Source organism: Lepidochelys olivacea, assembly GCF_965140295.1.
Source record: "Lepidochelys olivacea isolate rLepOli2 genome assembly, chromosome: 2".
NCBI classification, from domain to species: Eukaryota; Metazoa; Chordata; order Testudines; family Cheloniidae; genus Lepidochelys; species Lepidochelys olivacea.
Window position 1 is genome coordinate 168,201,670 of NC_140412.1, and position 21,376 is coordinate 168,223,045.

The 21,376-nt window shown below is 40.8% G+C and overlaps 1 protein-coding gene across 3 annotated transcripts in view; it reads right to left on the minus strand.

The window, feature by feature from the left end:
* IKZF1 (IKAROS family zinc finger 1) overlaps positions 1–21,376 on the minus strand; it is a 90,756-nt gene that overhangs the window by 14,216 nt on the left and 55,164 nt on the right. Inside the window, exons 4-7 of one of the 3 annotated variants that reach the window (XM_084622028.1) lie at positions 13,045–13,104; positions 10,448–10,708; positions 2,981–3,148; positions 144–269 (exon numbers count right to left, since the gene is read on the minus strand). In XM_084622028.1, coding sequence (XP_084478154.1) covers positions 144–269; positions 2,981–3,148; positions 10,448–10,708; positions 13,045–13,104 — 615 coding nt within the window. The remainder of the gene's footprint in view (positions 1–143; positions 270–2,980; positions 3,149–10,447; positions 10,709–13,044; positions 13,105–21,376) is intronic. The other 2 variants (XM_084622027.1, XM_084622026.1) reach the window with 2 other exon arrangements.

Here is a 21,376-nt window from a genome sequence, read left to right on the forward strand (position 1 = left end):
ATATATCCAAAAATCTGTTCAGTGGTGGTACTGTAATGGATAGTTACACTTCCCAGATAGCTCAACTGGACCATCCCCTAGTAATTAATGAGTGACAGGAGGGTACTGGTTCCAGGATTACCCTTTCTGCTTTTCACTCCTACCTGGATACAAGCTGCCTGAGAGGCTCATGGTTTGCAGGTAATTGTGGCAGCGTTCTTTATGTTCTTCTAATGAGCTGCGCTGTTTATAGCTTCGGCCACAGTATCCACATTTGTGAGGTTTGCCAACTGCAGAAAACACAATTTAGCGAATGAGTGAAATTAAGTATCTGACAGAATAATAATGATAACAACAGGAAATCATTCGTGCTGTGACTATCTACAGCCAACGCTCAATGGAGTATTTGGGGCCTCTCAAAACAACAATGAAAATTTAGTTATATTCTCTAATTTAAAGACCAGGTCCTCAGCTGGTACAAACTAGCATAGCTCCACTGAAATCAATGGAACTACCCTGATTTACACCAGCCGAGGAATCTGGCCTTAAATCTTCAAAACTAGGGCAATCTTAGTTCCCCCACACATTTTGTGTGTCATTGGGCCTGATTGGTTTTCTTCTCTGCTTTGGAACTGGTCTAAATATCTGAGGGCAAAGTATGATATCAAATAGAATTTTGTCTTGGTGAGTGGTGGCATGCAACAGCAAAATCAGAGAACCACAGAGGCACCAAATACCTCAGACAAATGTTATCATCATATTTGCAAACATCCTTTAAGTATTCAGTTTGCTGGGTTTTGTAAAATAAAGATTTGCATATTGATAATGATTTCTTTAAAGTTAAAGGCTTTGCAAAATTCTAGGACATTTGATGGTACAATCCTGGGTTCATAAGTTGAAAATTATCTTGGGATGCTGGGATCCCAATTTCTGGAATTTCAGGGCCTTGGACTCCACCTCTTAGAATGTATTGCATTGGGGAGCTGCCGGTTTGGCACAGAAAGGGTCGCAGCGCTACAAGACTTCCTCCATTCTTTGTCTTATGTGCCTCATCCTTGATGTGGGAAGAATTCTCAGGTTGATGAGGGAAGAACTGTAGGGATGAGAAGGTAATTCAGTCTCCAAGTCCTCTCTGAACAGAGACTGCCAACTGGGGTGACTGTTTTTGTGTAGACCACTGTCCACTAGAGATAGATGAACCAGGTCTGATGCAATGAGAACCAACTCAACCCTATACTTAAAACTAGAACCAAATCCAAATAGATTCTTTTTTTTAGGTTCAAATCAGTCCTGGATAATTTTTATAAAAAATATTTTTATTTTCCTGGTTCTGGCAGAATCCAGAAGCAGAAGCACTGAAATATCATGACAGAGGCTCTGTTTGTGGTATATCTAGCATGACCAAATGCCGAAAGTACTTGGGAATCTTACAACAATGACTGTTCACATGAGATTTCTGGCCCAAAATTTATAGACTTATACTAAAAAGACTGGCTAGTTTTGATAAGGAGCTGTACTTTTGGATGGTTATAAAACCACAACTTTGAGTTTCACTCACCACCACTGTCAGCTAGGAACTGGACTGAGACCATCAACGTATTTGCATACAATGATGTCACTTTAGTAATCATAATAATATTGTATATTTATATAGTGTCTCATATCCTAAAGAATCTCAAAACTTTATTCAAACTGTATAGAAATCACTTCACCCATATCTGGGATGGAATGCTACAGCTGCTAAATAGCATAAAGGACAACACAATACTTGTTTGGAGAGGAAGTGAAGAGGAATACTGTATCTCCTTGAAATGGCAATTTTAGATAAGCAGAATGCCTATATTCCCAGTTCAGAAAAAAATCCCTATGCAGGATATCATTTAAGCACATGCTTAAGTCCCACTGAAATCAAGGAGCTTAAGCACATGTTTAATATTAAGCTTGTGCTTAAATGGTTTCCTGAATTAGGACCTGATATAGGCAGAATCCAAAGGGAATTTGATTTGGACACCTGGGAGAACATCTCTTACAAACAGAGTAATCTTTAGTGGTCAGGTTTTCACCTCATATAAAAAATGGCACTTCCAGAGCCTGCTACCACCATACAGGGCTATTGGCTGAATGCTAACTTTTTTACATCACTTCTGGAAGCACAAGGGGTTTCCCGTGGAGGCCTCCTATCCAAATACTGACCAGGAGAATTCCAGCTTAACTTGTGAAATCTGATAAAATCGCAGCCCCAGCTGGCATGGTTGCAGACACTTTTAATGGTGTGGGTATCATTTGGGATTTGCTCTCAGAAGGAGAGTGATGCTGTGACCTTTTTAAACATTGAGAAGCCTTGTTAAATGAAAAGGTAGATATAAGCACAAGCATGAATATTTTAGAAAATATTTATCCAGGCTTCCATATTAGAGTCTTTTTATTTAAGAAATAACAACCCCCACCTGAAACCTCTACGAGTAGAATGCAGCACACAACATATGTTATGCGCAGTGTGTGAAATTAACCTCATATTTAGAGAGCCAGCACCAAGCCTATGCATTACTCAAACCTTCTTTTGAGGGATTAAGTGGGACTTCACTGGTGCAGAAGCCTTACGCAGGCTCCGCACCATGGTGCATTTCACTCGAATCATGCAGCCCTTATTCATGCAAGTAGTCCCACGAAAGGGATTGCTCACCTAAGGGTTGAAATATCAGACTCTAACGTGGGAATTTCCAACTAGCCTGGTGCCAAGAAGTAAAGAAAAGCTGATTATTTGGAGTTGCTAAAATAAGCAGAGTTTAGCAGCTTCTGATGAGGCATCCTTACTGCTCAAACACTGCAGCTACACACTTTTTGTTCACATCACAAGTTGGTTAAGCCTGAAGGGAGTCTACCTGCATCCTGACCCAAGCAGCCATTGGAGACATGGCGGCAGTGAGCACGCACACAACTCCTGGCCTGACCTGGAAGTGAGCGAACTTTGTCCAGAAAGTGCTTGGATGTAGTTACTTACCAGAATGAGTCCTCAGGTGGCCCGTGAGGGCATCCCTGCGTCGGCAGGCATAGTTGCACAAGTGACATTTAAAGGGTTTTTCGCCTGAATGCAACTTTATGTGGCGGAGGAGGTTGCCTTTCTGAGTAAAGGAGGCTCCACACTGACTGCAGTGGAAAGGGCGTTCCCCTATGAGGAGAAGGAGAAATATGTGAGAACAAAAATCTTACACAGTAACAAGAAAAAGATTTCAGTGAGAAAGTTGTTTTCTCACTGGTGCTCTATGACTTCCACCGGCTGCAGGTTTGATATAACATGAGGCTTTCAGACTAAACCTGCCAGTTTCTTAACGCTTCACTGGCTGGGTCAATTTGATCTGAAAATCTAATTTTTTTTTTCTAAATCAGAATGGCACATCACAATGCAAATTCAAACTCATTTAAATAAAGTGACTGCAACATTTTGTGTTGAAGAGCCACTCTTCCTGATCAGCAGTTTTGGAATAAACCAATATCCAATTTTGCATGTTGTGGCATTTGGTGGGGTTTTTAATGTGGCTTTTTTCAAAGGGTCTTTAAAATATGCCACTGAAGCAGCAAAATAAAAAGGAAACTCATTAAAAATGCATTTCAGGATCACAAGTTCATTTCAGCGTTACATTCTTATATTTAAATGAAAGGCACTTCATTATAACAGTTATAATAACTTCTTTTCATTTACATTTTCCCTGTATTTTCCCTTTCAATTTCTTCTCCATTACCTGTCTGTCCCTAAGCAGCCAAATCAGGAAAGAGACAGAGAAAGAGAGAGAGAAAAAAGTAAAATGAGAAGTTAAGACAGTGTAAAGGAAACCCTGTACCTGCCATACAAACGTCCTGACCCTCCTCTGGCAGTATATTAACATAGGAGTTATATTAATGTGCTTTTCTCCACTTCAGGAAAAAAAACACACACAACCCTTTAGGAAGCACAGTCATTTGTCTAACTTGGTACACTTTATCAAGGGAGCAAGTCAGCTTGCTCATACAAAGATGCAAATATGGCTTTGGTGTTGGTTTTTTGTTGTTGTTTTGGTTTGTTTTTTGGTACTGCTCTTTGAAGTTGTTATACTCTTTTGGTTTGGAGGGATGTGATTTTTTATAATCTCTGGTAAATGTGATCTGTGTTTCGAGTTGCACCAAATGGTTGGATTAGATGGGACAATTTACATAAGAAAGAAATCCAGTGTATCATTCCCCCCAATTCCTTCCGTCATTCCCTTTTGCTGTAAGAAATAGTCCCTGAGTCTGATGTCAAACCAGCCTTTGAAACTAATTTTCTGACATCTGTTTGTCCTAAGCGAAAACTAAAATAATGATAAGTCAGCTAATGTTTAAGGGATAAATCAGAATTGATCTTCTTTTTGAATGACGGTTTTGTCCAATACAAAAGAACAACACATGATTAAAAAAAGTTAAACCAGTAAATGCTTCCTTTCCCCCCAACCCATATGAACATCTCTTGTTATCTTGCACATTTGGAAACAACTAGCTTGCATGTGTGAGCATACAAAAACAAGCTATAACCATTCTCGTTATTGAGTAATATGGTTAGAAAGCTCAGAAACAAACAGATAAAAGGGAAGCACAATCTGACCTATGGAGAAGCCTTTGCTCGGCTGATCTCTATAATCAGGATCACATCCTTTAACATTCAAATATGGGCTAATGGGAGGCTATTTTGTGAAAAGGAGTGTTTGACCAAGTGTCCTCTGGTATGTCTAGATCTCCCAGTTTAGGAAATAAGTCCCTGTCTTCATCATGACCCAGATCTTTAACAGTATTTAGGCATCTAAACTCCCATTGATTTCAATGAGATGCCTAACTACCACTGAGGATCTGGGCCCAAGAAACTTTAAGGGACAGATTCTCAGCTGGTGTAAAATGGTGCAGCTCCATTGAAGTCTGAGGAGCTATTCCTCCAGGGTTGTACCATATGATCTCTTGAGAAGAAGCTGTTTACACTAGGTTTTGCAAAGAACTGAGCAGTTATTGGCGTCTGCCTCTGGTTTGTGTTCTCTACATCTTTGTAGCAGTTAATAGGTAAGATATTTTTTTAGGGTGGAGTGAAACAGTGACTGAGAAGCCAGTTCTCACTGACAGTCACAAATAGAGAGGAAACAGTTAATTCTTACTAAGCAGCTTTTCTATCATTCATTTCCATTAGTTTTACTCAGAGAAGCAAAAGAGGAGAAAATAAGGACAATAAAAGCATGCAGGGAGAGGCATGTAGAGTAAGAACGAAAAGTGTCTCCAACCTACAGCTCTCATAATGACAGGGTGAAACCTTGCATTGGGCAGGAAAGGCAGACAGCTGGAGAATTTGAACTGAAAATGATGTGTACTCTATAATACTACAGAACTCAAAATGGGAGCATATATTAGGAAATCAATACTCAAGTCACCGTATTACAACAACTGAAAATACATCTGCACTAAAAGACAGCTAATTCATGTATATTTTCTCCCAATACCCACGTTGCCCACTCTACAGCTATGGGGTGGCAAAAGCATGTACTCAATATGGGACCTAAACAGACCAAACAACCTTCAACAAGAATGGCAAACCAGCCTAGGATATATCTGGGGCTATCACTGGCTCTGAGCATCTCCCACAGAATGAGAGAGAGACACCAGATCTCGGAAAGTAAAATTTGTCTTTTTACTTGAGTAATCTGGTTTAACTGTTCTCTGATTTCCTGCTCTGCACAGCACTATTCTTCCTGGGTAAAATTCAGCTCATGTGGAGGGCCAACAAGGCCTAGGTGCCATTTAAGTCCCACTTAAGTGTTAGTGGCCCAAGCTAGCTCTCAATGTAGAGGTGAATTTCATTCCCCCTTGAGAAAAGTTTATCATCTCCTCCTTACTTGCAATTGTTTCATCCCTAATAAAAGGTTCCTTATTGCAGGTGCACCCACATACACACTCTCAGTGCTATCCTCTATCCCAGTGGTTTTCAATCTTTTTTCATTTGCGGACCCCTAAACATTTTCAAATGGAGGTGCAGACGCCTTTGGAAATCTTAGACATAATCATGGACATGAACCCCAGGTTGAAAACCACTGTTGTACGGTAACAACCACCTTTTGCGGACCCCTTAGACATAATCTACGGACCTGCTGGGACTGTGGACCACAGGTTGAAAACCACTGCTCTAACCACTGGCACAAACCAGCTCCTGTGTAGATAGGTGCCGGGCCTTATTCCTTACACAGGTCCTTCAAGGCATTTCAATCCTGACCTGCAACAATCCTTGCCAGGACATTTTGCCAATCACACCCTATTATGGGGAGGATCCTGAGAGGTGTGAAACACCTGCAGTTCCTTTTGGCTTCAATGAGAGTTGCAGATGCTCAAGTAAGTTTCAAGATCAGGCCATATATGTTCTTTTAATGAGCTAGAAAAATGAGGACTCTGTTGAGATGGCCACAGCCCTCCGCATTTGTGACTTTAGCTAAGATTTTAGACTCAGGTCTTGACAGGTGAAAGTCTAGTGCCCTAATGCACCGTGCCACCCTACCTTCTTACTGGATAATGTGTATGAACCCTTTAAATGATCAATAGCAGGGGGTAGCAGATATGGTGATGGCTGTGTGCTTCTGACACCTAGCTAGGGAGACAGTGATCAAATACAGGACTACCAGTGACTTTGGCTAAGGGATTCCAAAATAGCACAGACCGGTATGGCAAGTTAACCATGAGCCCATGCTCAGGGGTCTCAAAATCAGCAAACATGAATTTTTCATTTTAAAAGTGCTTTCCTAAAAATTTAACATGAAAGGAACAATAGGCTGAATATCATCAACCACCTAACAGATGGGGGGGGGGGTCAGATAGTCATGAGTGGAATCCTTTTCTACAATAAGGAGAAGCTGGTAACAATATAGGTGAGTAGTCGGGGTTTTACAGCTACTTGCATACAGGAGTGGGCAGAAAACATCAGGTGCTACTCTGCATATCTACACGTGGCAGGTGTTTTCATTAGAAGTAATTATGTCTTATCAGGCCAGGCAGTCATCATATTTTGGCGTTTTAGTGTGCCGGGTTTTATTCATTTATCAAATATTTATTTAAGAGCACTTCACTGGATATGCAGGTTTTACATGAATTAACAGCAAAGTAATTCATTTGCAAGGCTTATTCCCTCATCAGGCACATATTGAAATGGGCTTCAGCATAGTGAGTTAAATGTCTTTAATAGTGTATCCCATTTCCACTTTAATTTTCACAGCAGACCTGAAAGGGAAGATGGTTACTACTATTTCCCTATGACATCCCTTTAATTTAGAATGGCCCAGCCTGATCCTGAACACCTTCTCCAATTCCTGCACAAGGTGAGCGCCAATGGACTTCAGCAGATTTACTTGCAAAAGGAGTTCAGCATCAGACCCTGTTCAAAGCAATGACTTTATCTGACAGGCTGGCAAGACAATTAAGGAACCTAACTTTAGAACTTTAGTTTTATTAAAAATCAAAAAAGATGTAGGTAGTACTGAGTGCATTAAAGCATGCATTGCATTTTCCACACCAATCTACATGTTGTATACTTTACTTGCATACAGGGGGTCAAATTAAGAATCCTACAGGTGGTGTTGTACTGTACAGAGGAGCAACACTCCATTGGGAGTTCTTGGAGGTCTTGGGCCTAATGCTGCCTTGCCTTGCATGCTGGGTATCCATTTACACCTGTGCAAAAGTGAGTGCAAATTTGCCAGTCTAGTTTAGTAACATTTTACACTCACTCTGCGTAGATGTAAATGACTCCACCAGCTGCAAGGCAGAGAAGACTTGGGCTCACTATGTACGTGCTAGGCAAAAGCAGATATGCTTCCAGGAAAGTTGAGACTGAGGTGTGCTCAGAGGCAGTCCTTGCTAGGCCATTTTGAAAGGTATGGTATACAGTCCACCCAGCACTGCTTGCTGGACACTGTCTGGTATATGGAGATAGGCAAAGCTGTGTCCACAACTTCACCTTGGCCAGACATGCCCCAGGTGGCTTATATACCACTGTCATCAGTATAACCTCCATTAACACCCCTGCTCTTCAGAAACTTCAGTGAGTATCTCCCCTCCCTCACCACCTACCCGTTGCATCATACTTTTAGCAAATGATGAATTAGCTTCATAATGCAAGTAGCTTTATACTACAGTCAGAAGCCTTGGGCTGACCAAAAAACAGAGCTACTTGCATATTACATGTTCATAAAAATAGCTATCTGGCAAAACAATAGAATGTTCTTCTGTCTTCAAATTCCATAGTAAGTCACAACATTCTGTTTCAATTCATGCAACACTACCTTCTTTATACCATTATATGCATAAACCAAATGGGTCTGTCAAAAGAACTCTTGTGGACATTTTATCAATTTTTAAAGAACTACACTTTAACATTCAATAAAAGAAAAAGCCGCCAAACCCTTTACTACCGCTATGAAGTACATTGCAGTATCACACTTTCAATAATTTTTCATTGCTTTTCCAATAAAGATACAAAACATCTGCTTTTCCCTTAGAGAAGGCTATATTGTATCTAATTTAATCACACAGTGTTTTGAAATAGGTAAGTGTTACAACATTTCTAAACATCATCATGACCATTTCTTATCATCTCTATTCAGTATTATGCTAGAGTACAGTTCACGACTGTAGCTTGGACAGTTGCATTTAAAATGATAAACACTAGAGTTGGAAAGGTTATTCTGGGTCATTTTATGCATGCTCCCCAGTTAGTGCATTATTGTTCTCTACTTTGAACCCACAAGCATTTTATTTAACCTCCTCCTGAATAACTCTAGGGAAGTTGTTTCCACAATTTTCTTGGTAAACAATTCTATTGGCTACTTTGTTTCACTAGTACACAGGCTAGTACTGCTGGTTCCATCATTCTTAATAACTGCTTCCCCTCTTCAAGTATTTGTGCAAAATTGTCACATCCCTTCTTTTAAGCAGCATAATTTATCAAGGTAACAACAATTGGAAACTCCAAGGCTGAATTCATCCCTTTGATACCCAAGAAACTGGGCTACAATTTTAGGCTCTGATCCTGAAACTGACTACATACAGCTCATCCCCATGCCTGTGCCAAGCAGCACTGAGTTCAAGGTGACCTGTCCCCAGGCACAGTCAGTGGCAGGATCGTGCCCTTAGACTTTACTTTTTACTTTACTTTTACTTTTACTTTTAGGCGTTATGATCATTAGTTCTTACGCTCTTTGAGGCTCTTTAGAACAAGAGAACCCAGGCAGAAGATCTACAGCATCGTGATAATGAAAAGCTACCATTTATGAAAAAACAACTTCATTCCATGTCTCTCTGAAGTCCTAGTGGAACTCCTTCAGAATCAATTCTCGCTGATGATCATTATAATAGGCTTTTATTTTGTAAAGCGTCTGCAGTGAAATCAATTCTGGTTGCTTTCAGACCTTATTAGAAATTATGAAAAAAGATTCTTAGACTTGTAATTTACTTAATTTGTGGCACTGATCATTTTAATAGCATGATCTTCTTGCAATGTTGGAAACAGAAGAACAGTGTTCACTTAACAGTGCAAAACCATTCAGAAAATGTTCTTGTAATTTTGCCTACATTTTAAAAAAAAAAATGAACCATGTCAAGTTAGTTTAGGGATGCCTTTGGAATCGATGTTTGTAAGTAGGATAATTTACCATTGTTGATGGTGTAATGGAATCAGTGAAACTGTTATGTAAGTCTCATGTCAGTTATACCAGGGGTTCTCAACCTTTTTCTTTCTGAGACCCCTCCCCCCAACATGCTATAAAAACTCCACGGCCCATCTGTGCCACAGCAACTGGTTTTCTGCATACAAAAGCAAGGGTGCAGCAAGCAGGGCAACTGCCTGAGGGCCTACACCATAGCAAAGCTAAATTGCTCAGGCTCCGGCTTCATCCCCATGCGATGGGGTTTTGGGTTTCTGCCCTAGGGCCCCAGCAAGTCTAATGCTGGCCCTGCTTGGCAGACCCCCTGAAACCTGCTCGGGGCCTTCCTCGGACCCCGGACCCATCGTTGAGAACCACTGAGTTATATGATAGCATATCAGAGGGGTAGCCGTGTTAGTCTGGATCTGTAAAAGCGGCAAAGAGTCCTGTGGCACCTTATAGACTAACAGACACATGCTCCAATACGTCTGTTAGTCTATAAGGTGCCACAGGACTCTTTGCCGCTTTTATGATAGCATATGTTAGTGCTGAACCCTTAAACCATGGGTTCCTTTTCAATTTCAGACTTTCTAGGATGGAATCAATTGACTTTAGGGGGAATCTTGCTTCATTTCAAAGTCAGAATGGAATGGCTCAGTAACACAGTTTCAAATGCTTAAGGAAGCTGCATTGACATATAAAAGGGAACATGCTCCCAACACTCATAAAATAAGTCTTTTCCTATTTATATGGCCATTTCTTGGCCCTAAAGGAAAAACTATGCCAGGCCTTACCAGTGTGGCTTCTTTTGTGAACCATGAGCACATTGGGACCGATGCAAATTATCCCACAGATATCACATTTTAGCTTTCCGTTAGGAAGTCGAATGCCTCCAACTCCTGACATAGCTTTGCTGCCTGGGCCATTGTGTGAGCCATTCATTTTCTCTCCAGAGGCATCAAGCATTCGTAAATCCTCCGCACATTCTTCCCCATTCATTTCACAGGCACGCCCATTCTCTTCATCACTCTGAGTCTCTATTTTAATATTACTGGCTGAAAAAAACAATACAGGATGCCACTCAGTTTTGTTACAAAAGAAACATAGTGGCAAAGAAACAATCAAATCAAAGAAGAAAACTTCTAAACAGAATGTACAATATACCTAGGCACAGAAACCAGTGATATGGAGACATTTTTATGTGCAACGTGGTGAGTTCTGTGACATATGGAATAATGTGCAATGGATACCAGTAACCAAACATAAGATGATTAAGGCTTTCAGATTTCTGCAGCTATAATATCTGCATCATCAATCCAAATGAAATGGAAGGAGAGTAATTATGAATCCATATTATTTGGACACCAAATAGTGAAAATGAGTACCCATCAAAGATAATGGATGCCATTAAAAAATACATTTGCCACTCTCTATCCTCGATAGCCTTACCAAGACACCTCTTCTTCTGTGAATAGGAAGAGATTGAGGGTTGTACCGTTCTTGAATCTACATACTGATTGATTATTTGTCACTATGGAAGGAGACAGCATGGCAGTGGGAAAGAAGAGGATTCAGGCACAGATGAAGAAACCAAAGAGTGAGAGGGAAGAGGCTGAGGCCTCTGGGACTGGAACTGTGATTGAAGTAAAAGGAGTAGGACTCGTGCACTTGGGACAGCATGACTGAATGCTACTGGGTGACAGGAGAAGGTCTCTAGAACCAAGGACAAGTGGTGAGAAGGGGGCCAAGTCAGCAGGAGAAAATAGGAGAATAGTTTAGACCCGATACAGGAACTGGTGGCTGAATGGAGCGGTCCCATACTTAAAACATAGTCACTGTATTCCCCATGCAGGCTGAGTGGATGAGAGAATGGGTTGGCATTATAAAAGAATTGCATCAGAAAATCTGCTTCTTCCTGTTTATCTTAAGTCCCTTTTTTAATGCATGTGAAACTGTGTAATTATTCAGGTAATAAGGGTAAAAAAGGTACTACTGTTTGAATTACATAAATTAATTTCTCTCTTGCTAATATGAATAAACTACAGGTAAAATGTTTGTGTATGATAACTGCCTTTGGCAGCTGCTGCATAGGTGACTGTTATCTTATGTGTACACAGCAAAGACCTGAACCTCTGAGAATTAACCAACTATGGGAGAGGCCTGTAGTCAATTATGATAACTCCATTATTCACTCTTTACCCCTGCACAGGGGTTGTATTATGTTGAATGTAGAGTAATAACCTTTTCATCTTTTTCCTCAATACTACAGCTGGTCAAAATTTTTCTAATTAATTTTATTTGTTGTTGAAAACGAGCCTTTTCTTAAATTGAAAATGATTGTTACAATTGAGGGTTTTTTTTCCAAAAACTTTTATTTTTATCAGCAAAATAAAAGCAATGAAAAAATGTAAATGATTGGCTGAGCACATACCTATTTTCACCAAATCCAGAGCCAGGATTTTCTTCCATTGTAATAACAATGATTTCATATCGACAAGAGATGTAAAAGATGATGCAACAATGACATATATTAAGCCAAGGTCAATAAGGGACAATAGACCTTGATGTTCTTCTAAATATGAAACCAGTTCACCAAACTCTGATCTCTGTTACACCCAACAATTGCACTGAAGTAAAATGATTCCAGTGGGATTGCACAGATGTAATTGATGGTAGAATTTGGCCCAATATATGTATTGCTACAGGATAGTAGTTGAGGACAAAGGAGTTTAGTTTTGGCACTGGTGGGCTGTGCATCTTTTATAGGTCTATAGGGTCATTCTAGATATTTTTAATGTGTTTTTAAGATAAAGCGTTTCTATTACATATGCAACCTAAGCCTGGGACAAGTGCACACATTTCCTCTCCAGCTTTCTTCCTAATGAGGAGAATAATTCAGAAGTCCAGAAAAAAATACCACTCACCTCTTAGCAATTTAAAAAACACAACATATTTATACACTACATGACTGGTAATCAGAAGTGATCAGTAGTTTTCTCTAAACTCAGTGGCAGTCAGGAAGCACTCATTTGCAAATGTGACCCCAAAAATGTACTGTCTTGTCACTTGACTGTTTTCAGCCAATCTTGCATCCGCCCTTTTCTCTTGCTTGTAGAAATAAATTATTGAACAAAGTTAGCCTTATTTTTCAAAAATTACAAATTTTTCTGTATTAGCAGACCCAGCCAAATGTGACTTTTAAAACATTTGTATCTACTAAGAGAAAAACTTAATGTGGGGATACAAAAAGAACTAGACCGTTTAAGTCCTTCAAGAGTATATGTAATTAAATGCAGACAAATGTAAATTAGTGAGCACTGAAGTGACGGAAAAAATAAAAGTGCTAAATGGACATGCCCATCAGTGAATTGAGAGCACACTGTATACTTACAGGAAAAAGATTTGGGAATTATTGCGTGAAAATCTCTAAAGCCTTCAGCCCCATAGGTAGCTGCAACAAAGAAGGCAAACAGAATGCTGGGTTGTGGTACGGCTAGCAGTAAAAGTCAAAGAAGATGATATTATTGCTACAAAAGACATTGCTTACCTAAAAGAGAGGCAGAACTATCACCACAGACATAGCACAGAAAAAACACAATATAAAGGAAGGACAGCAGAATGATCGCTAGAAGAATCCTCATGTACATGCGCAGTCATTTCCCTTTGAAAAATGCTGGTTTTCCACAGAGTTCCCCAAGTTCTTGCACATCACCAACATGATTTTGTTTTTATTGAGGCCTTGTCTACACGGGTTTTTCACCACCAGTGTAGCTAAACAGTGTAGCGTAGTTGCACTGATGCATAAACCTAGTGCAGACATACTGTACTGACTTGCGGCAACCTGAGGTGAGCTGCACCATGGCAAATAGTACAAACCAAGGCAATGCTTCTACTACGGCTTTTGCAGTGGTGCACCTGCTTTGGTTTAGCTACACTGGTGGCTAAAAAATCCAGCAAAGACAAGGCCTAATTCCAATCAACTGCACCTATGCAGCCCCATTTATTATAATAGAGTTGCACAGGTAGTCCTGGTTTCAGAGTAGCAGCCGTGTTAGTCTGTATTTGCAAAAAGAAAAGGAGGACTTGTGGCACCTTAGAGACGAACAAATTGCAGAACTTTTATTACTGGGGAAGATGTGAGAGAAGGAAAGAGCCAAGCTTGTCTCTGAGGGAATTTACAGGTCTGGCTGTTAGGAAAATAGATCTCTGCACGAATAAATGGAGCACATTTTTACAGAGTAACTTTTCAGAGTACTTTAATTACTGAAAATAGCCATGGAGGTATAGCGTATCAATGTACTCAACAGGAGCCTGCATGTGTTAGAGCAGGAATAGGGAAGAAAACGAGTGGAAAGGGAGAGTGTTTAACATGAGGGGATGCGGAAAGGAAATTAGTTTAAACGTATTAAAGCAGATATTTTTAATTGTGATCAATGGCATGGTGTCAGTTTTAAAGTTTTGTCTGAAGCTTTATACTTGGATTGGATTAAATATCAACATTTTCTGTTTCAGTTGGAAGATGAGCCTTGTATGGTCTCCTTCCCTTCTATAGAGGTATTTCTAGTGTCACATCATCTTGTGATGTCACATCATCTGAGCAGGGAGCAGGATTTGTATTTCAGATTTATTGATGCAACAATAAATATTTGATGCTTTATGTTTTCCAGACAACAAAATATGAATTGCCCAGTATTGTACAGATAACCTAACCCAGGCACACTATATGATATATTATTATTATGAAAACCTAGCCCTTCTAACCCAGTCAAACCATTATTCTTTTAATTAATATGCTTAAATTTGGTTAGAGATGACCTTTTAAGCTCCTATACAGGTTGGGCCTGATTCAACACAGTGATACTTCATTTTTACTCTAATGTAATGCCACTGAATTACACCAGCAAAACTCTGGACTAATGTGGTGGTGAATTAGGCTCCAGATACATAAGAGGTTAAATCAGAATCCACTTTCACTGTGATGAATGCATATATTGCACCAATGTGACTGAACTACCAAGTCCCCCAAGAATGATGTGATAAATGCCAAAAGACAATTGCAGGAAAGGCAACTGAAAGGTAAAAGAGGATCTTGCAGATTTTAAGAGACCATGATATTAAGAGAACCATCTATCCAATGTACATCTCCCACAATCCCCAGCTTCCTCACATGGTTCCTCACGGGTCCAAAGCACCTCTGTCTCCTAGCCACATACCAAATCCTTCATCTTCCTACCCCCGACTATTTCCACAATACTGGTATGTAATATCAACCTGCAGCACGTTGGAAACTGCAGATATAAGGACAGACAGCAAATTGAGTTTAATATCAAAGTATATGAGCAGGGCTAATGTAATGATTATTCTATTACTTTTCACATGTGTTTCAACAAAACCTCAATTTTTAAACTGAAATGATGCTGCTGCAAGATTTCCAGTCTGCTGCACAAGAGTGCTGCAGAAATCTAAGAAGCTAGTGGCAGAAGTTACAGGCCCAGCTTTCTGCACAGTGCACAGGGGACTTGGTACGAGCAAAATCTAACTACAGCATAGCAAGTATTAAGGGAAGACAGAGGGATTTTCAGATGATAGAGGTCAGATTTGTGTTTCTCTCTGTGTGTGTACAGAATGCTGTTCAGGATTCTTGTTGGTTTGGAGGAGGAAATCAGGGCTTTTGCTACACAGAGACTGTTTCATACTGTTATGGTGAAGGGGTGGCTGGTGGAGAGGTTGGGTTATTTTTGGCCCTTTGAGAAAAGGATTTGGGACCTGATCCTCAAAGGTATTTAGGTGCCCCATGATCCCCTGGGAGGAGCTGGACAACATGGAGTGAGAAATGAGGGGGTTTGTCATGAATGAAGATTTGACATCTGGGAAGAAGGGGGAGAGAGACCACAATGGGTTGCTTGGGAAACAGGAGGCTCTTAATAGCTGATAGAGGATTTGGCAGTTGAGTCGGGTGTTCGGAACTTTGTCACAGGAAGGGAAAGGAAACACCCACACTCTCCTCTTTTGTTTTCTTCTCTCCTCCTTTTCCCCCTCTCAAGCCACAAGCCATGAAGCTGCAGAATCCGAGCAGACACAGTGCCTCAGTTTGAAGCATCCTTACTGTGCAAGCTGCTTGTTGTAAGGAATCGACTTAGAAATCTTGACTCACTATTCATGGGATGCAGTATAATTTAATAGGTGGAAATCTGAGGCAAAAAGAGTTCTCACTGAGCAATGAAAAGCCTCTGCTGAAATATAGTCAGGCAAGATCAACAGGCCATTTGTCAGAGAACTTAACTAACTTCTGGTGAAACAGTAAATCCTGCTGTTTACATACTATGACTGTCTCGATCCAGTAAATGTCTGTTTTACATGCTGGATTATAGTTTCTAGTCTAGCTCTGAAATCCCTTTATGCAATCCACATATAAAGAAAGCTACATTTTTTTGCTGGGAGAAGGAACTGCCTTTTTATATGCTATCCTCTCCCTGGGTGTCTGTGCATCAGTTCTTAGAATGGCTTGACTCTAGCCTAAAGACACAAGGCAAAATTTTCAAGAGCCCCATGTGACTTAGGGATCTAGGAGCCTAAGACTCATTGAAAGTCAAAGGGTCTTATGGGCCATTCTTTCAAAACTATTTAGGAGAGTAAGGTGGGAATTATTCAATGGGAATTAGGCACCTATCTGCATCTTTAAGTGCCTAAATAGATTTGAAAATCTGGCCCTAAGTATTTGTCACTTTTGAAAATGGGACTAAGAGTATGTCTGCACTACGAAATTAGGTCGAATTTATAGAAATCGTTTTTTTAGAAATCGGTTTTATATATTCGAGTGTGTGTGAGCCCACAGAAAATGCTCTAAGTGCATTGAGTGCATTAACTCGGCGGAGTGCTTCCACAGTACCAAGACAAGCGTTGACTTCCGGAGTATTGCACTGTGGGTAGCTATCCCACAGCTCCCGCCGTCTCCGCTGCCCATTGGAATTCTGGGTTGAGATCCCAATGCCTGATGGGGCTAAAACTTTGTCGCGGGTGGTTCTGGGTACATATCGTCAGGCCCCCTTCCCTCCCTCCCTCTGTGAAAGCAGCAGCAGACAATCGTTTCACGCCTTTTTTCCTGAGTTACCTGTGCAGATGCCATACCACGGCAAGCATGGAGCCCACTCAGCTCACTGTCACCGTATGTCTTCTGGGTGCTGGCAGACGTGGTACTGCATTACTACACAACAGCAGCAACCCATTGCCTTGTGGCAGCAGACTGTGCAATAGGACTGGTAGCCGTCATCGTCATGTCCGAGGTGCTCCTGGTCGCCTCTGTGAAGTCGATCAGGAGCGCCTGGGCAGACATGGGCTCAGGGACTAAATTTGGAGTGACTTGATCAGGTCATTCTCTTTAGTCCTGCAGTCAGTCCTATTGAACCATCTCATGGTGAGCAGGCAGGTGATATGGATTGCTAGCAGTCCTATTGCATCATCTTCTGCCGGGCAGGCAAGAGATGAGGATGGCTAGCAATCCTATTGTACTATCTTCTGCCAAGCAGCCATGAGATGTGGATGGCATGCAGTCCTTCTGCACTGTCTGCTGCCAGCCAAAGATGTAAAAGATAGATGGAGTGGATCAAAACAAGAAATAGACCAGATTTGTTCTGTACTCATTTGCAAACCCTCCCTCCCCCCGTCTAGGGGACTCATTCCTCTAGGTCACACTGCAATCACTCACAGAGAAGGTGCAGCAAAGTAAATCTAGCCATGTATCAATCAGAGGCCAGACTAACCTCCTTGTTCTAATAAGAACAATAAATTAGGTGCACCATTTCTTATTGGAATCCTCCGTGAAGTCCTGCCTGAAATACTCCTTGATGTAAAGCCACCCCCTTTTTTTATTTTAACTCCCTGTAAGCCAACCTTGTAAGCCGTGTCGTCAGTCGCCCCTCCCTACGTCAGAGCAACGGCAAACAATCGTGCATCTGAGTTGAGAGTGCTGTCCAGAGCAGTCACAATGGAGCACTCTGGGATAGCTCCCAGAGGCCAATACCGTCGAATTGTGTCCACAGTACCCCAAATTTGACCGGCAAGGCCGATTTAAGCGCTAATCCACTTGTCGGGGTGGAGTAAGGAAATCGATTTTAAGAGCCCTTTAAGTCGAAATAAAGGGCTTCATCGTGTGGACGGGTGCAGGTTTACATCGATTTAATGCTGCTAAATTCAACCTAAAGTCCTAGTGTAGACCAGGGCTAAACCTCCTAAATCACTTAAGTGCTTTTGAAAATGTTACCCTTATTCTCTTCAGCTGGGATTTTCCAAGGAGTTTATGACGGCAGGGCTAGATTTGCAATGGTATTTAAGTGCCTAAAGATGCAAAGAGATGCCTCGTGAGATACTCAAAAGCACCTAAGCAAATTAGGTGCCCAAGTCACACTGATTTCAATAGGACTTAAGGGTTTACCTTGCTTAGGCACTTTTGAAACTCCCACTAGGGAATCTTCATTTTGTGATACTTAAGGGTATTTGTACACTGCAATTAAAACCCCACGGCTGGCCTGTGCCAACTGACTCAAGCTCGCGGAGCTCAGGATCAGGCATTGTTTAACAGTGGTGCAGATGTTTGGGCTCAGGCTACAGCCCAGATTCTAAGACCCTCCCACCTCGCAGCGTCCTAGAAGTCAATAGCAAAGGAAAGGTCCTTTTGAGTGTTTGGGTTATTTTTTGTGTGTGCAAATTTTGTTTTAATTTGATATTTTAAGGGAAGTTGGAAGTATTCTGCTGCTATCAATTGATGTTTTAATGACAGATTTAAAATACAGCAAGATTTTTGCATGAAGGATACTATAACTGTGCAAGCAGAAGATGGATAAAGCTACAACAGGAGCAAATTGATTTGAATACTGGATTTAAAATGTTGTGCTGAAGAGAATAATATCTATAATACCATCCTTGCTAGGAAATTACAGACAATACTGCTGAAGAAGACAGGAACAGATTATTATTTATTATTTAAAAAATGAACAAGAAAATCAATCCAAGCTTTGAGACAACACATGGAGCGAGACTTTGCTCTCATTCACCCTGGTAAAAGTCTGCCTAAATATAATACTTTCAGTAATTCACATTATTTTATTTTACAAAGATTTTCAAATAAAATCAGAGGTGGTGGGGTTTTTGTTTTGTTTTTTAAAGTGGGGAGGGGTTTTGACTCAGATTGTGATGCTAATTATCCAGCTGAAGTCACAGTAACTTAGTCTGTGACATCACAACGAGTTGCTGTGGAAACAATTTTGCTGTCACAAAGAGGAGCAGTGCTACCGGTGAGGAAGAAGCAGCTGGGTTTATGAATGCCTCCGAAATATCCTTAGTATAACAGACCAAAGGGAGGAAACAATTCACAGAAATACAAGACATACAGGCGAGGCGTTTATCCACAGAATGATTTTCAAAGACGCAAAATTCATGGGCTGGCTTGTAAAATAATGAATGAAGTTTATTCTCTAGTTTGACTTTTTTATTAATAACTCTTTCCCAACCCCTCCCCCCCCATGCCTTTTTAAAGCTTTCTCCATGGAGCTCTGAAATGTCTTTTAAAAGGTCTGGGCAGAAGTTAATAACGATAATAATGAGGTTAATAACAATAAGTAATAATAGCTTCAGTCATTCACTTGAAGGAGAAAGTAAAGAAATGTGTGAGTTTCCTTATCTGGATCATTTTTTTTTATGGGGTTGGTCCAGGTAACCAGTTCAAGGGACACAATATGGCCTTGCTAGACTTATCCCAAACTGACTGATTCTTGAATTCCAGAAAAAAGGAGATGAGGCCAAATTGTTTTAAAAGTAGCCTGTGATTTTACACGTGCAGTTATTGCACTTGCATGTACCAAGTACCAACTGGCACATGCATATGTGATACTTACATGTGTGAAGTGCTTAATTTTTAATGAACAAGGTGCCAGGGCTCAAGCAATTTTTTTACTTTCATAACTGATGCAGCAAGCCCAGAGGTGCCAGGGCTATGAACTTCCAGGCCTAGAGGTGCCGGGGCTCAGTCTTGGCAAGTTCTGGCACAAATTAAGCACTGCATGTGTGAAATAATAATAATAAAAAAAACTAGATGCCATTTAAGGTTGACTAAACATTTGGACCTTGAAATACACTATTCACATGGATAAAAACTATTTTTTAAAAAGCTTCCCAACCCCCTAAACGACCTGGCTACAAACCAACCTGAACAAATTCCAGTACAGCACTTTCATCAGAAAAGGATTCAACCTGTTAAAAGAATTCAGTGTGCCAAGGAACAGCAGAACCAGTAAGACAAATATAAGCTAACTCCTGAAACAGATGAGTAAACCTAGTGACAGAATAGGCCGACTTCCCTTCACAACCACTTGTTTGTGAGTCATTTACTGTAACACAAATTCCAAAATGGCAAAGAAGAGACTGTGGATGAAACTGCAGGTACTTCATAATAATTGGGCAGCTGCTCAGAATCATCCACTTCTCAGATGGATTTTAAAAGGAAAAAGGAAAAAAAGAAGAAGGGTTATCACTAAGATCCACCAGTGCCTTGAGGCCCCCTGCAACTGCAGCAAACTGGGCATGTGGGATAAGGAGGATTCCTGATGCATCCTTCTGAAGTAAACTCAACCACTCCCTCTACTCAAGGTTCCTAGACAATCAGCCTTTGGAATCAACTTGTTCCCTACCCCAATTTTGGCTTTTACTCAAATATACATGATTCCAGACACACAGGAGCCTTCAGATAAGCTATCTCCCACAGGACAACCACTCTGGTGAGCTCCACCCATCTGGTGATCTGAGGCTGCCATTTCCTTCCACTGCAAATGCAAAACCTGAGCTAGAGTTCACAGAAGCAGCACATCAGTATGACAGTTGATGAGCAAAATACCCCTGCTTCCACATTCTCTTACTGAAGGAATAAAGTTGCCCTTTGCTTATTGTGTCATGCAAACAGATTGGCATTTTCTTGTGGAACTGTAAGTACAACACGCAAGTCAGTGCACAGTGAATGCAAGTGAGTGGACATAAAAAGCCACTCCTTTCTGTATGTCCACAAAAGGGGTTGCTATTTCTCCAGGCCTGTGGGGATTTATGCACAGCCTCCTATTAACGTCCGATTATCCAAGAAATCCCCACCACACCAAGAAGAGAAAGCACCAAAGAATTCTGTTGCAGCAATGCAGGTGATCTGGTAAAGTCCAACAAAAGCAGATGGGGGCTAGGGAGTGGGAAACTATTTTGGACGTAGAACAATGATCAGATCTAAGGTCCCAATTCAAAAAGGTACTTAGGCATGTGAGTATTCCTATTTAAATCTATTAAACATGCATCCAGCTTTCAGCATGTGAAGTACCTTGCTGAAGCAGTGCCTAACTAGTTAGGTTCTAGAGGGCTTTATAATCAGTTCAATGGGCCTGATCTAAACTAGAACGGTGTTTGAATCCAAGCAGTTTATCTGGCCCATCTCTGTTAACTAGCTGCCTGTTTGGTGTTCACCTGAAGTATCAATAAAATTATGCATTGTGGAAGGAAGAAAAGTTTTATCAGACAGAGACATTGATCAAGTGCCAAGTGCCACTTATAGGTGCTAACAACCTGAGATTTGTAAGAGACAAGGTGGATGATATATCATCTTTATTGGACCAACTTCTGCTGGTGAGACAGACAAGCTTTCGAGCTTACACAGAGCTCTTCTTCAAGTCTGGGAAAGGTACTCAGAGTGTCAC